This window comes from Alligator sinensis, unplaced genomic scaffold (genome assembly GCF_000455745.1).
Source record: "Alligator sinensis unplaced genomic scaffold, ASM45574v1 scaffold809_1, whole genome shotgun sequence".
NCBI lineage: Eukaryota > Metazoa > Chordata > Crocodylia > Alligatoridae > Alligator > Alligator sinensis.
In genome coordinates, this window is record NW_005841956.1 from 2,197,392 (window position 1) to 2,214,375 (window position 16,984).

General features: G+C 41.6%; 1 protein-coding gene across 2 annotated transcripts in view; it reads right to left on the bottom strand.

Annotated features, from left to right (window-relative positions):
- The window catches only part of AR (androgen receptor), a 108,169-nt gene that overhangs the window by 42,503 nt on the left and 48,682 nt on the right, over positions 1-16,984 (bottom strand). For both annotated transcript variants that reach the window (XM_025200132.1, XM_025200131.1), the window contains exon 3: positions 2,441-2,605. In XM_025200132.1, coding sequence (XP_025055917.1) covers positions 2,441-2,605 — 165 coding nt within the window. The remainder of the gene's footprint in view (positions 1-2,440; positions 2,606-16,984) is intronic.

The window sequence follows — 16,984 nt, forward strand, 5'->3', positions numbered from 1 at the left end:
CTGAGGCTGAACAGGTTCAGGTCCCTCAGTCTCTCCTCGTAGGGCCTGTCCTGCTGCCCTCTCACCAAGCGGGTGGCCCTCCTCTGAACACTTTCCAGGCTGGCCACATCCCTTTTGAAGTGCGGTGCCCAGTACTGGACACAGTACTCCAACTGTGGCCTGACCAAAGCCGCACAGAGGGGGAGTATCACTTCTCTGGACCGGCTTGAGATGCACCTTTGGATGCATGACAAGGTATGGCTGGCCTTGCTGGCTGCGGTCTGGCATTGGCGGCTCATGTTCATCTTGGAGTCAATAATGACTCCGAGATCCCTTTATGCCTCTGTGCTTTCAAGAAGGGAACTCCCCAGCCTGTATGTATGCTGTGGATTCCTTCTCCCAAGGTGCAGCACCCTGCATTTGTCTACGTTGAACCCCATCCTATTCTCATCTGCCCACTTCTGTAGTCTGTCTAAATCTAGTTGCAGCCTCTCTCTCCCTTCAAGCGTGTCCACCTCACCCCACATCTTAGTGTCATCAGCAAACTTGGACAGCATGCTTTCCACCCCCTCGTCCAAGTCGCTGATGAAGATGTTAAATCTTGTTCGCTAAGCCTAGATTAGAAAGCTATGTTTGTACATGCCCATCCCAGGATACTTTCTTCCACGACAAACACAGGCACAATTTAACGTGCGACAAATGCAACTTCTGCTCATAGCGAGTCAAAGAAAAGAATATGCTGGACGCTGGGATCTACCCTGACCAGCCAAATCACCTGAAAATTCCAAATCGCTTCACTCCAGTCAGCTAACTTAATAACACCTCTTCCCTCCTAGCAAGGTCTTAATGGCCAATAAACCCAACTGCACATGTGGATAGAGAGAAGTCTCTGGGTCTGCCACTTTTAACTTAAGTATTTTTTTTATTATTAAACATTCAAGTCCAATGATGTTGGGTCATATTTATGCCAACAATTTGAACTGCCTATTACAAACATACCTGGGCTCTTCACTTTCTTCCAACATTTGAAAAAGTAGCAAGGTCTACCCAAGCTCAGAGGACCAGCATCCTGCGAGTTCTCCCCCCGCTCAGGCTCTGACTCACTGAGAACCTTCACCTGTTAGTGCCTTCTGCCCATCTGAAATAGGGGGATAATAATGCTCCTGAAGCCAGGCTGCACTGAGGATTTGAGAGGCAGTGCTCATAAATCACTCTGGAGATGAAAAGGGCTAAGCATGATTTCTGTACAGATGGGATTAATCCACATCCATCATGTTCCAGAAAATAAAACATAAAATATGTGTGCCACCTCAATCAACAAGGCTCACTGTGAAAGTTCTTAATGGACAGAGGTGGCACAATCAGATGTGAGCCAGCCTCACTGGGTAAGAAGAGGCCACTAGTGGAGTGTCTTATTATGTATTCATTTGGAAAATGCAAGAACAGAGCACGCACAGCACAATAACTTCTAAAGCAGTATATCATCTCCCGACTTTTTTTTAAAGAAAAGAAAGGTCATCACCAGTTAGGCAGAGCTTCATATGGCTGAAAAAGGCACTTCAGGGCAAAACACTTCTTGAGAACAATACAAGTATGAAGGGGAGAGCCATAAAATAAGAAAGTCCTGGATGGAAGCTTAGTGTTTCCCCATAATTACTGTCCTATTGAAAGGAGAGATGTCTTAATAAAAGCAGACCTGTTTAAGGTTCATAATCTGGATGCGTCAAAGCACTTCATAGTGCCTTTAATAACACATACCTTTTAAAAAGGCAAGGAGATAATGTCCTAGTATAGAAAACTAAAAGACAATTGGGCAATAACTTTTCTAGAGAAGCCTGTGGAAATGGTTCCTCTTAGCCAAAGGCAAACATTTAAGAATGCCTACAGCACACACTAATAATGGGGAAGGCTCTTGTGGGGATCACAGGACTTTGCAGATTAGTAAAAGAATAAATAATATAGACAAAAAAGAGGAAGGGGTCTGCAATTACAGGCTGTGAGAATGATAAATTACTGTGGGGACAGTTATATTTTATGACAGCTATTAAAAGCAACAAGTAATTTTTGTAGAAATCTGAAAAACAAGGAAGCCCTCAGTGGGCCATTATATTTTTGCTGTGAAGTGATGGCAGACACTATTGTTACTTGTATGCATTATATAAACGCATGGATCAGCTAAGTGCAGAAGAGAGAGGTTTTTCCCCTACAGCTTTTTAAAACAATGGACCCAGTCTTAACCCTTTGTGTGCCACGACACAGCACCACTTAAATTATAAACTATAGGAAAGACAGTAAGACATATTGGAAATACAGAAGGGAAAAGCAGAAGGAATCTGCATTCTGTATTAAGATAATCACAAGAATATATCCATGCTAACATATAGGTACTACAATAATGGGTGACAACATAAGAAGCAAGATAGGACATAAAGCACTGTAAGTATGTGTGTTAAATATATACCAAACCAGTGCATCTTAATAGAATTGAAGATAGCTGTGTATAGACTACCTCCCAAAGTCATCCCTGCTTCATAGCATTTTCGGAGGCGGCAGGAAGGGCAGTTTTTCCTTCGGAATTTATCAATGGTGCAGTCATTCCGGCTGGCACAAAGGTATTTCTGTTTACCTAGAAATGTGAAAGAAAACAAGGATGGATAATGGATACATTCATTTCCACAGATCATACAAAGTGCACACAGTTTCTCGTGGGTCCACTATATATATCCCAGGCTGTTCCCATTGAAGTCAAAGAGAAGCCTTCAAATTCCTCTTTGAGTTCTATGTCGGCCTTGTAAAAAAAGTGCCTCTGAAAGTGGAATAAATAACCTCACACTTACTGCACACCAAAAGCACCTGACCAGACAGTTAACATATAATAGTCAGTAGACAGTAAATTTGCACCTGAGCTCATGGGGCACTAACATCCTTGTGCAGGCAAACCCTAGGGAACAAACTACGGAGAACAAACCTGTATTAGTAGGGGTGGTCTACTTGAGATTTAATGGCTCTTTCCATCTCTAATTATTCTTGACCAAATTCTACACAAAGAAGCGCTGTAGCTCTTGGCTCTATGACATAACAGTCCTGTTTAAAAGGGCATATAGATAAAAGCAGCTGAAACAGGTCCCAAGAAGCTTGCTAAGAAGGAATATATGGTCACTTCCTAAAGAAAAAAAGAGAACTACAAATGACAAAGCAAGAGATCCCACTGCCAGAGAACTGCTCCATTACATACAGCTTTCTCTCTCAGTTCTTTATTACCTTTTGGTGTCTATACTATATACTGTCATACAATTTCCATTCTCACAGTTTCAACATTCTTTGGGGAACTATAATGTTCAAATTATGTCCATGAAGCCGACAAAATTCCCTTTATTTACATGAAGCTATCTATTCAATGGGTTGTGGAATATGTCCCCAGGCAATGCATGTCCCTAGATATTTATCATTCTGCTTACAATCCATTCAGTAGCAGAATTTTTCATTTCATCACCAACATTAACTGGATCTTGAAGCTACAAGGTACAGCCAATTATCTTTAGTTTTGGGGGATGAATTTTGTAAGGAATGAATTCTGCATGTCAGGAAAGCCATTGTTCAGGGTTCCCATTCCCTCCCCAGATCTGCTGGGGCTGAATATATTGGCACTGCAGTCTTCCCAGGTCAATGGAGTGTATTTTTAACTGAACATATCTCCTAATTACCTTTCTCTCTGTGCAATCTCCTCTGTAGCAGTGAATTCAGGAGCATTTAAGGAGAGCTGAGAAGGCAAGCCATTTGTTGTCCGTCACAGATGGCATCTTAGATACTATGAAACTATGAAACTATAAACCTTTCCTCTTGTTTTATTAGAGGCCAGAAGAGTAGCTGTCAATGGATGTATCTACACGTGCACATTTACTACACAGAAACTATGGTGACTTACAGTGACTTGGGCATATATTTGATACCTGCATAATGCAGATATCAAATTTACATCTGATTAGTTACTGCACCGTAATGCTATGTGTGTGGACTGACTTGGGATTAACTTTAGTCCCAAATCAGACCACACATGGAGTTAATGCACTTTAAATGCCTGCATGTGTAGATGCTGGCCTATTTCCGTTTACTGCTCAGTAACTTTAATGCAATGTAAATGTATGTATAGATGCGCCAACTGATATTATTTATGCCACTTCTACCCTATTCTTTGATGTCTCAATCTTTCGATTTAGCAAGAATGAACCTTCTCACTGTGCCAATGTATTATCTCTTGATTCATATTTTGTTTTCATGTTAGGTCTAAATACATTTACTAGACTGATTCTGCCTCATATGCTTCATACACTGACCATCAAAAACTGGATCAGCCTCTCAAAATGAATCCAGGTATAGAAAGTAATCTGCAGCTATGGAGTAATGGAAAATTATGCTTATCCCTTAATAGCTCCAGTGGTTATCTATGACATTTGTTTTTTGTTTTCTTTAATCTGTCAGGCTTTTGATCTATGTAGAGACCTATTAAAGGGATGGGTCTAATCTAATGCCTGCCTGTTGCAATCATTTTGATAAATGATTCATAAACGATTCACTTTGTGGCACTGAATGAACAGAGCAAAAGAAAACAAAACACAACCAAAAGCCCAAAACCTTTTCTCTCAACAAAGCCAGGAATGGGCCAAGCTAACTGGTTAGCAGCACTGGGGTCAGATAAAACATTGGGCCATCTCTGCTTTCATCAATCTCCAAGTTCCAAAAAGAATTCCTTGCAGTCATTTACATGCTTTTGTTTCCTAGGTGACTGTTGACTCCAAATTGGTACTCCTACTCCTCTTCTACCACCTTACCTGTGCCCCCTAAGCCTTATACAATTGAACTCATTGTGTGACCTTATTGACTTCCATCACCTAAATGACATCAGCGACCTTCAACTGAGGTCTGATAGAAAAGTCATAATGAGGCTCTCTGTTATAACAACAATCTCCTCTCTCAAGAGGTATGGCATAAGGCTATGACAGAGAGAGAAAAAACTAGCATACTTTTAAATGACCGGTAACTGCCTTTATAAGAACCTGGTTATCACACCCCAAATCCTTGCCTGCCAAGAATGGAAACATAATGGGACTGGAGTACATTACCTAAAGCATATGATATTTCACTAAATCCTTTTAACAGCACTCTATCGTTCAACAGCTGCCTCTCTCAGGACTTTTCATGTTTCTTGCTTGCTTGTTACTAGCTTTGAGGATGCTTAAAAATCCTCAGAAGCACAGACCTTGCAAAATCCCATAAAACTCTAATGCTAACCTCTTTTCAGCAATTCATTGAAAAGGATGCACAATGTACAGCTTCAGTAGAAACTAGGTTAGGTAGCATTTATTTTCGCACTAATTGAACCAGGCACTGAGTCCAGGCTCTCTCAGTCTGACTGCTTATATCATGAATCAAACAAGAATGAATACATTGCTTCCCATGGCATTGATATGGCAGGTGGTAGGGCATATCACATAGACCCTTGGTTTCTTTCTCCCCAGTCGTTTTCAGCTGTACGTTTCCTGTCCTGTGGTGGAACTGGGTACGTAGAACCCCCCTTGAACTTACCCATAACAACACAGACATAAGAGGATGATAGGATTAAAATGAACTATCATGTCTGCCACTGGAGAACTTCCTGTGTTGGCTAGAGGTTGTTCAAAAATTGGGCTGCACCTTGGAGAGGTTACCTGAAGGCAGCTCTGTCTAAAGTGTCTTCTGGCCCCATCTTTTCACTGATTGGATCCTGCTCCTTCCTATCTCACTTCCCTAGCCTAAACTACAGTATCTGTGTTAAAATAACAGCTCCAAAGCTTGAAAAGGCCAAGTGTCTCCCCTAGCAGTGACATTAACAAAGAACTATAGCAAGATAACTGCTCAAGCCACACAAGGACATTCCAGGGTCAGAGACATCATTATCTAAACTCTCTCTCTGAGGCTAACCAGTTGCCACAGCACCCACCATCTTTTGAAATCCAAACACATGAATAATCTCAAAGGCAGTTCTCTGTATTAAACAGTACTTGCTTCCTTCACTGTGCATCCATGCAGCATGAGCATGTGTGGGGAAGTGGGGAAAAACAATCCATATAGGTGAATGGGACAGTTTAAGGGATTGCTGGTCGAATACAAAGTCTTCTAACTATTAGCCTGCCAATATCATTTTACCTCAGCTCAGAGATGATTAATAACTACTGCAGTGTGATGATATTTCTATGAGATGTATATCATCCCATTCCCTTAGGAAACTATACCCACACTGAGACATACGCATCACCAGTGGTCACTGTTTGGCCACTCTTTGTTGCCAGACTCCACAGAGAGGCGAAAACATAAAATGGACTTGGTGATTTATTAAGCTTCTCCCATACAGAGGTGGAATGCTCTGTTGGCTCGCAAACCTATCAATTCCAATCATTATATGTAACTGTCGTGTTTTTAAACCACCTCTCTGAGATTCTGCCCTCATATCTATGGGTTTAGTTGTACCCAGATGAGCAATTAGTTTTATAATCAGCCACTGAGCTACTGGTCAGGATCTGTTTTTTCTAGCTTTTGCAGCTGGAGTTCAATCCCAGTTAGGGAAGGCTTTACACCCTTTTTATTTAGATTGTAAGACCTATGGCCGAGACTGACATTTTGTTACATGTGGGCATAGGGTCTAGCACAATGGAGTGAAAGCTGTTAGCCGTTACCAAAATGTAAATAAGAAGAGAAGGATAGCTGTTCATACATCTGTCTGTTCCTTCCTTGCTGGGAGATTAAGCTGACTGGGTCATTCTGCCCTTTGTACTTGAGAGGCATAAATTTTTCCTAGTATATAAATGAAAATCTACAATTCTCATAGCCACAGTTGCCAGAGGCTGAGAATATTGCTCCATACTATGAGTTCAAGGCCCTAAGAAAGAGACTACAGCATGTGCTACCTTCTCAGCCTAGCTAAGAGCCACCCTAACAAGTTCTGAACTGGCTCCTATCCAGGTCCCTTTGCCTGGAAGAAGGACGGCTGTAATTATGGATCTTCTCAAGATGGATACCAATTTACAGAGCTCTTCCAGATATACTAATAATGACTCCTCCACTCTTCTATCTGTATTTGTCCTTTCCTCCCCAAAACACCCTTCATGATCAGAACAGATGTAAAGTATTTGATGTAGAGACAAATCAGTTAATTTTCTGGTCCTGGATCAGGAGCAACAGTTTATCCTTGAATGTAAAGCACAGGCAATGTACAAGAGAACCTTAAATTTTAAAAAGGGATCTCACACACATAGGTACCTTTTTCTGCAATGTATTTTGCTCTTTTCAGGATGACTTACTTCTCTTCATTTCAGAACAAATGGACAAATTTGCAATCAAGTGCTCCTCCAGACGTGTGGGGACCCTGCTCTGCTGCACTGGAAATCCAGCACATCAGAGCAGACTTGATTAATCTGGGGCTAGGGATTAATCGAGTCTACTGGAGCATAGAAACTGTGGCACTCCAGCAGCCTTCCACATCACGTGTATCAGCATCCCCCTGGTAAAAAAATGGCGGTGGGGTACTTTGAAATAAAACACATTTGATGAGCTTTAGTTCAAAGCGCCCCACCACCATTTTTTTACCATGGGGACGCTGATACATGTGATGCGCAGGCACTTTTAATTAAGGCAGCTTGCCAATTAAAGCAGTTGGTGTCGTATCCCACAGCATGTGTAAAAATGCCCCAAGTGTCCTTTAAACCAAACAACTGTTAATATATATATATATTTTGAATTTGTGTTGGGTTTAATTTCTCATCAGTCTTTTCCTTCTCCATCTAGTAAACAATACAAGCATCTTTTCTTGTTTGTTTCAAAGCCAATGCAAACATTTATGTAACTGCAATACAGCGCTCATTGAGTAGTCCCATTGCTTACAGGATTAAGGCTTAATTTTCTTTATGGTGAATAAAGTGCTGTAACTGTGGTTTTGAAACCACCTCTGTACTAAACAGAGTCCTAATCATATTTTGCACATCTTTTCTCCACCTACACAGAAGACATGGAAGCAGTTATTTTTTTATCAAATCTCAGGATCAAAAAATGAACTCAAGATAACCCTATTTCTGTTTCCTGGAATTTGGCAAACTGCTCTGTTTGAGAATGGTAGCATATCTTCTATCAGCCTGGTCTATATTCATTCTGAAACAAAAAGGAAAATAAGAACGGGTAACAGATAGTGGAATGTACACTTTACGCCTCTCTCATTTATAAAATGTTCGGGATACATTAGCATCTCTACTTTGTATGTACTGCTGTTTTATCTGCTCTTATAGGGCATCTCAATTTCATTGAAAAACTGATTCTTCAGATACTCCTTCCACTAAATTCTATAGCACAAGAGAGTGGGCCCAGTCATCAGCTGGTATCTTCCTGTGCAATACATGGTGCAGTCAGAGTACACTAACTTCAAGAGAGCTAAACAGATTGACAACAGATAAACCTTAGGGCTAGGGACAGAAATTACGCATAAAACATCATAAATGATTGGAAACTAGTTCAAATCTGTAACACAACAGAAGTTCAGTGCAAATAAACTGCTTTCAAAATGGTTTAAACCGGTCTAAGATAGATCTGGATGGATGTAGCATCAGACTTAACTGATTTAAGTTAAGCTGGTCTATCAAAATTCTGTTCTAGATCCTTTCCAGATTCAAGTTAACTCACAATCCCCTAGTATCCCAGGATGCTTTGCACCTCCCCCACGAACCCCCTTTGTAGGGTGGGCAGGCTAGCTTTGGCCCAAGCTGTTTGCTCCAGCAGAGCAAGGAAGTGTTCTCTAATGCCCCCTGGCTTCTGGCCTGAGCCACTGAAGACATGTAGCTGCATTTCCGAAATCAGAAGTGAATGATCGCTTGCTTATCGGTTCAAGCTATGCAGTTTAGATTAGCCTGTGAAGACTGAATCAATTCAGTCTCGAGCTTTTTGACTGTCTGTACTTAGCTCACGAATAGAAGGGTCTACTTCAACACACAGAATCATAGAAAACTGGGGCTGGAAGGGACCTCCGGATGTCACCTAGTCTAACCCCCTGCTCAAGGCAGGACCATCCCCAGCTAGATCATCCTAGCCAAATTTTTGTCTAGCCAGGTCTTAAAAGACTTAAAAACATGACTAGGAGCCAAACTAATCTTGGTTATGACACTCATAACCTGCACGGCCCTGGCCCAGACTTTTCACCTCTTCACGTCTGAGTTCTCCTCAAGCATAGAACAAAAGCAACTACTAGGATGGTGTGAAACTTAGGTCCCTGATTCAATTCAGCGGCGATTTGGCCTGATTTTGTGGCCTAATCTCCAAATCCAAATTGAATCAGAGGACCCTCTGATCTCTCCAAATTGAATCGGAACCCTCTGAATCGATTCAGAAATATTCAGAGATTCGGACATAGAGACAGCTTTAAAAGTTTTTTCTACATACCTCTAGGGAGCCGAAGGGGTGCAGGGGGAGCCTCCCCAGCAGACCTGGAAGTGGACCAAAAGTACTTCCGGTCCACTTCAAGGTTCGCCACTGATACGTGGAGGCCCCCCCCCCCCCTCCTGTGGGATGCTCCATCCACCCCAGCATCGCAGCAATACCCTGTTACCTCACGGTATGTAGAAAAAACATTTAAAGCTGCATCTATGTCCAAATCGCTGATTCTCCGAATCAGCATTGAATCTTCAGATTCAGATTTGGCCAAATTGAATCAGCGATAGTGATCCAAATCAACGAATCAAATCACTGTCCCTGATTTGGGCTGAATCTGAATCAAATAGGGCCTGCTTTGCACACCCCTACTAACTACATCATCTGGCTACTCATCTGGGAGGAGCATAAAGATTAATGACAGTTTTTAATACATTCCTCTGAGGAGGAAAATCACTGAGGTATCAAAAAAGGAAGGAGAAGCTTCTGATAATTGGAAAGGTCAGCTGAAGTAGGTTCCATTTCAAACTCTATGAGTGACCCTCTATCTAGCCCTGGAAAAATTGCTTCTTCTCTCTGTGCCACACCTGCTCCCTCTGTAAAATGGGGACAAGAACTATAGAGGAAAGCTGAGTTAATGTTTCTAATGTACTCTGAGATCTTGAAAATGCTAGAGGGGCAGAATCCTAATTATTATTGCTACTGTATGTGAGAAATCATTGTTTTTGTTCACTGTACACTGCATTTGAGGTATTACAAGAAGTAAAACAGTTCTGACGAGGGACCCACTTTACTAGGTGCTGAAGAATTCAAGAATCTAAACAGACAACATCAACAAAAAGTCTGCAAAAAAGGATGTATTTTCACAAATGGATTTGGCCATCAAACAGGAAGCCTAAGTTTGTAACTTGCATATCTGAGTTTCAGTTTGCCTAATGCTTCCTCTGTAATAGTAGAGAGGGTTTTTTTAATTCTCTAATGAATGCTACTCTGTAATTTATCAGAATAACCTTCCTCCAAGACACCACGTGCCCATGCCCTTTCAGAACCAGCCATACACCAGGAAGAATAGTTTTTCCATTTCGTTAAGTGGCAGAAAAACATGTGCTGTATTGGGACTCCAAACCCCTCTGCAATGACAAAATACCAGACAGCTGTGATCTTCAACTGTGGCCATGAAAAAGTAATTTTATCTGCATACTATTTGGAATTAAGTCTAGATGGACAATGTTAAAAGGCCCTTTAGACTGTTCAGTTAAATGAAGCAACATGGATGTAGAAGATGGACTTCTTTCTTTTTAAAGGACATCTTCTTAAGCAGTGGAGAATCTGCCAAGTTGCTGGACTGCTAACACTGCCAGCCATTCTATATTGGCCTGCTGCTAGATCCATGTGCTGGGCATATGCCCTCTGTTTCTAAATGGATGCCCTACTTGCCTCTTTCTAGCATACCGCAACAAGGAAGATGATGCAATTGTCATGGTCACTGAATTCCTCTTGGCTCATCAGCTGAAATTACAATTAAAATCAGAACGGAAGGGGGAAGAGGGAGGACAATTCTTCAGTCTCAGATGAGAACAAAGATTAATGTTGACTGCCTAGCAGCACAAGCTGCAGCATTTTTTTTTCAACCAGAAGTCTGTCATCAAGAGTTACTATTGTACCTAGCACAGCAACCTCTTCCAGAAAGCAATCTATACCAACATCTGGAATAATATTTATAACAGTAAATGCTAAAAGACATTAAACATTGTGGAGGGGCTATAAATCCTCATACTTTAAGGTACAAACTACTCTCTCACTACCAGGGGTTAGGAGCAAAACTTTTGTCAGAAGCAGATTACCCCCTTATTGGCAGTGGCAGAGTTTCTGGCCCTTACCTTCGGAAAATCTGGTGGTGGCTATGAACAGAAACAAGACAGGGAACAGATGGGTCAACCAGTCTGATTGTGTTCCTAATACATTACCCTAATCAGAAAGTCATCAGCGAGACATAGCATCCAATAACATACCAGGTGACTTTGACAACTGCCATTTACACATGTCACAAGTTTAATCTGACTGACAGAAATGAAGGGAAGTCTTTGATCAGCTCTAAAACCTGTGTGGGAGCATACAGCCGTAGAGTTAGATGTGGCCACTCTGTGTCTTACCTTCTTTCCCATTTTAACAGCTTGCCATAGTTAGAAAGGCAGGTTGGCTCAATGAGAGAGTCTGGACACTGGAACGCCCACACTGCACAGTAAATATGGTGACTTACACTGACTTGAGCATAAATTTGATACCTGCATCAGGCAGGTATCAAATTTATGCCCGATTAGTTATTGCGCAGTAATGCATATGCAGATGCCTTACTGCACAGTAACACTTTAGTTAGTCCCAGGTCAGTCCTCACACAGGGTTAATGCGCTTTAAATGCCTACATGTGTAGATGCCAACCTATTCCTGCTTACTGTGCAGTAACTTACTCTGCAGTAAATTTAAGCTGGTGTAAATACACATGTAGACACACTCAGTGTCACTCAAATGATGAACTATCTCCAAGTGCTGGAGTTGTAAAAGCACAGAATACCTCTGAAGAACATTGTGTAGGTGGACAAAGTAGAATTAGAGGGTTGGAGCAAGCCAGGAATGTCTAAATGGCAAGCTATAAAAATGAGTAACTATCAAATCATTTAAGTTGAAGAGGCTGTATTTTAAAGAAGCTCAAGTCCACTGAGTGGAATTTTTTTTTTTTTAACTGTTTTACCCTTTGGTAGTAAAAACATAAATACATTTTAGTTCACCCGCTTGTTTAAAATTAAAGTATTTGCTTCAGGCTTCCATCCATTAGTATCTGCTCCTGCCTTGCCTACTCTGCAGTGAATGGGTAACCTACCTGAGTACAGTGAGAGTTTGGCAACCCCATGTGGTACAGAGTACAGCAAGGGCCAGTGTGCAGGCTTCTCCTACAGTTTCATATAGCAACAGTTTCATAGAGAAGTAAGGCTGGAAGGGACCTCAAGAGATCATCTAGTCCAATCTGCGATTGTACTAATGAAGTACTGTCTTCATCTCCCTACTATTTCAGTCTTGAGATCCCAAATCAGTTTCATCAGTTACTGGCAGTAATCCTTGCTGTTCCAATCCTGGGACTCCCTGGACTCTGTCCATGCACTTTCACCCACAACTTACACAATCAGATGACTCAACATAAGACAACCAAAGGTACAAAACCTGGGATGAGACGCTACCAAGCAAAGCAGGCAGGTATTATTTGTTTTGCAATTCTCAGAAGGGAACCTTTGCAGGCTCCTCAGGCAATGATTCAAAAACCTAGCCCAAGGAGAGAAGGTAATTTTAAACATTATGAAGACAGGGCCTAAAAACAATTCACTTCAAAAGTATTATCTGTGCTGGGAGGAACCAGCAACCTGGCACTAATGCTTTTGTCTGGCAAATGGCTAACTCTTGGCAGGTCTGGACATGGTGAAGAGGGAGAATGTGTCCTCTGCTGAGAGGTACGAAAGGTGCAGGAACTGGCAACAGGAACTTCAGACCCTTTTTTATTCAAAAGATGTGGTAGGTGAGATGGGCAGCAAGACTGCAGCCATGACAGAGCCCAGGATGACCATGATATCATGGCTCCAGGCTCTAGAACAGGAAGGAGGAGTGCCAATAAAAGAAAATGGAAAATAGTCTGTTTTTACGTTCCTGCCTGAAAAAAAAGGCAAGCCAGGCTGGATCTGGTACGTGCCTGTGCCAAGAGATCAGCAGTCTCCAGCATGCAGTCAACACAGACCTGGTAGAAGGGGGCTGCACATCAATCCTGTCACCAATCATACAGGGAAGAATTAGGGCTGCCTGAGGCTGTGTTAACTTTTCCATTTGAATCCCTATGAGACAGCACTCTGAGCATCCAGAGACAACTCTAGGCAGAGGAATTCCTAGCAGTGTTGTTCCACTACCAAGCTGCTAGGGAGAGCTATAAGGAGAAAGCCCCAGAACTGGTAGGATGGCCTTGAACATTCATGAAGTCTCAGGGGAAACTCACAGGTTCTGGGAGCTGAGCACAGGAAGACATGGAAGAGATTCGAATCTGACCCCAGCCCAGATAGAATGGTTTTGCTGGGAGTTCCCCATGGGGAACCTGAAAGTTCCCCTGACCAATTCTGTCTCTGTCGTGAGATGGGACAATCTGGTCCATGAATTTCACCCAAGATCACATGATGCACATGGATAACTTGTTTTTTCTGATACTTTCTTCTGGAAGGGTGTCAGTGCAAGGTGCTGGAGTGGGGCAAGTCTTAAAGCCCATAATTCACGGCCTGAACCACTCTGACCATATACATCAATACCTTTCATTTTCACATGAAAAAAAAAGTCACGTAGAGGGAGGGGCTTTTTGTTGCTCTACTTTGTTTTGTGGCAGGAAGAAGGTTGGAGTGGGGAAATATAAGGAATAAGAGAGGTCAGCCTTTTTCTCTGGAAGCCAAGAACATGCCTGGCGTAGCAGTTATAGCAGCACCTTCTACTAGGAAAAATAAAACCTAGTCTGTCTGGATTCCTCGCCGCTTAGGAGGCAGATCATAACGATATTCAGAGAAAAAGAAAATCCCAGACTGTTCGGCTTCCGGTGAGGAACTGAAGAAGCCGCCTTCGCAGATCTTGGAATCAGTCTGTATTTAATCTGGCCCTATGTATGCCTTAAAATGTTCATAAATCCAGACTACTGATGAAGGACTGAGGAGAAGATTTATACCTGTTTATAAAGTGCCCCTATGTCTTGATATCAAGGTTACAGTTCCTGAGCAGAATGAGCTAGTGAGGATTTTATTAAGAGGAGAGTGCTTTTCTTTCCTGGAAGCACTAGATACTGCACAGACCCATTAGCACTCTTTGTACAAGGAGCCACAAACCCTGGGCATTCTTCATAATTATTTGGGAAAATGTATTTTTTCCTCTTGCATCACTTCTGCTGATGTGTTTCTATAATTTTTTATACCCAAACATTTTTTTAAATCCTGGTGGTTTGTATGCATTATTTTTCCAATATTCAGTTGCCATGATAAGAAGAGTCCAGTAAGTAACCATCCCCTCAGAAATAACCTGAATGTGTTCATCTTCAAGCCATGCTACATGATCTATTTCTCCTTCCTAGATTTTGTAAATAGCTGAGTTAGTTGAATACTGAGGATGGCTACCTTTTATAGCTTGGGGAGGCTGCAGCATATATAGTTTTGTTAGCCTGTATTTTTTAAAGTGTGTCAAAGGTGATGAGAGCTCTGCAGAAAATTACTTCCCAAAATAGAGATAGCCGTAGGGTATATCCATATGCAGCAGGCTGATGCATGAAAATAACATCTTCCTCCCTAGTTCTAATTACTTGGCGCACAAAATACATTACTGTGTGATTTATTTAATAAAAGCATTGAGGAGTCACCATAATGAGCTCCTGCTTTATACTTTCACCTGCAACTATCTGGGTTAAGATCCTGGCATAGGTTACCCACATTGTTTTATATTAATCCTATCCTCAAACAACCTCTATTTTAAGAGCCTCCAGCTGAAGCCCTTGAGCATAGAGCTTTGTAATGTGAAAATACAAAGCCCAGAAGGAGCCTCATCTAGAACTGCAGAGAACAGCAAAGATAAAAAATGAACAGCATTAGTCTACTAGCAGGACATCTTGGCTTTTCTAGACTCCAGGGCCCTCCTCTTTACCAATCAGCACAGATTATTAACCTTCACTCACACCTGGCTTCTGACTTCTTCCTCCCCCATTAAGGGTTTTCACCTGTGGTTCATTTGCCTAACTAGAACCAAACTCTAAGGCAATCTATTGACTCTGTATTTGCCAGACTAGCATTCTTTTAACAGATTAATGGACCAGGCATCACTACTATACTCTGATTCTCTCCTGTTTGGGGCCTACACATCTTCCCATCTGTAGAAGAGGCAGCAAATATGCACATTCTCTTCCTTAAAGATATAAAGCTCCATCTTCTTTTGGTTTGGTTCCAGCCATAAGTGTCAATCTGGGCTCTTTTAAATATAGTATATTAAGCAGCCTACATCTCTACTGGCATAACTGGATAAAACTCCAATAAAGTCAATCAGGCTCTACCCATTTATATCCACAGAGAATTCTGTTGAAGATATCAACATGTGAGAAGAAAGGGTGCTTCCATTATTAACACCTGATCCTATGGAAAGGATTCAATGAAAGAGTTTATAGGTTTTAACTACAGCTATTTTACTGACACTACAGAAAAAAGTCTTGCTCTGAAAAAACAAATATGGATCAGGATCAGAAACAGAAAACACACTTTTATTTATGTGCTTGCCTTCCAATTATAGAGCCAGTACTGCTGGGGAGCTGAACATGCAGGGGAGGTTTTCCACTTGGACACAATTCCCTGTTCCTGTTCCCCTGTCCCATGATATATCATGTCAGCAAAATATATTTCATTCTCATGACTCAAGACTTGGGTGATGGAAGACGCGATTAGAAATAGAATTATTACTGTAGCAAATGTTATATGATCCTAATTTACAGATATTTCTGAGCTATTCATTGCTTCCTCCCCTTCCCCCCCACTGCAGAACCAAAAACAGCGATAAACTTGTTTTTAATTATTCTGTTAATTCATTCAAGTAAGGTGCTGACAGCACTGTGTGATAAAGACCAAGTTTTCCCTGCAGATCTCTTCCAAAGCACCTAACACCTGGTCTATAGCACCCCTGTATCGGGCCTAGATTTCCTGTACAACTCTGGTAACAAAACTCAGTGCCAAGTTAACAACAGCTGCTAACAAGATTCCTGTTATTTCAGCTCTGAGTCTGGCAAAGGGGTTCCATTGTGCAGAACTGTGCTGTCATTTTGCAATGAGACTGAGGTACAACTGAGGAAATCCTCTGATCTGAAGGATCTTTATCACTTGCATTGTAGGAGGAAGTGATAGGCTGAGATGCGCTCTGGCTGGTTTCTGTTACATCTGGAAATACTGAATACTGGGAGGGAGGTAATTTTTTTCTTTCCTTTTATCTGACCTACTTTTCAACTATTAATTTAATTGCAAATTATCCAGATAGAATGTGTCCACGATGACCAGAAAATGCTTTTGTATTGCTTGACATGCTAACTTAGTTATAACATACTGCTGATCTGTTTATTTTTCTGATCTATCCCACTGGAGAAACCCAGTTCTGTGCAAGCACACACTAGACCTTGATACAAACTGAAAAGGATCTACCACTCAAAAAAAGACACACTCAGAAATGGGTATCTTGGGACTTGAGATCTCGCTCACCATTGTGCACCGTATGTCCCTGAGCAAATGGGTTAGCTTTTCTCTGCCTCAGTCCCCTTCTGTCAAATGGGGAAAATGATACCTGACCTCAGGCTTTGAGATGGCAAAGCTTATCCCATGGTTGCAAGCTTCCCCTGTGAATGAATTCTTAACCAGCTGACACAACAACAAAAACTGAAGATGTTATTCGATAAATCCAGTCAGATCCCTGCCTCATCTCAATCAACACAGCTCCATTAATTTCAAGAGGCCTGTTTCAGCTGACACCA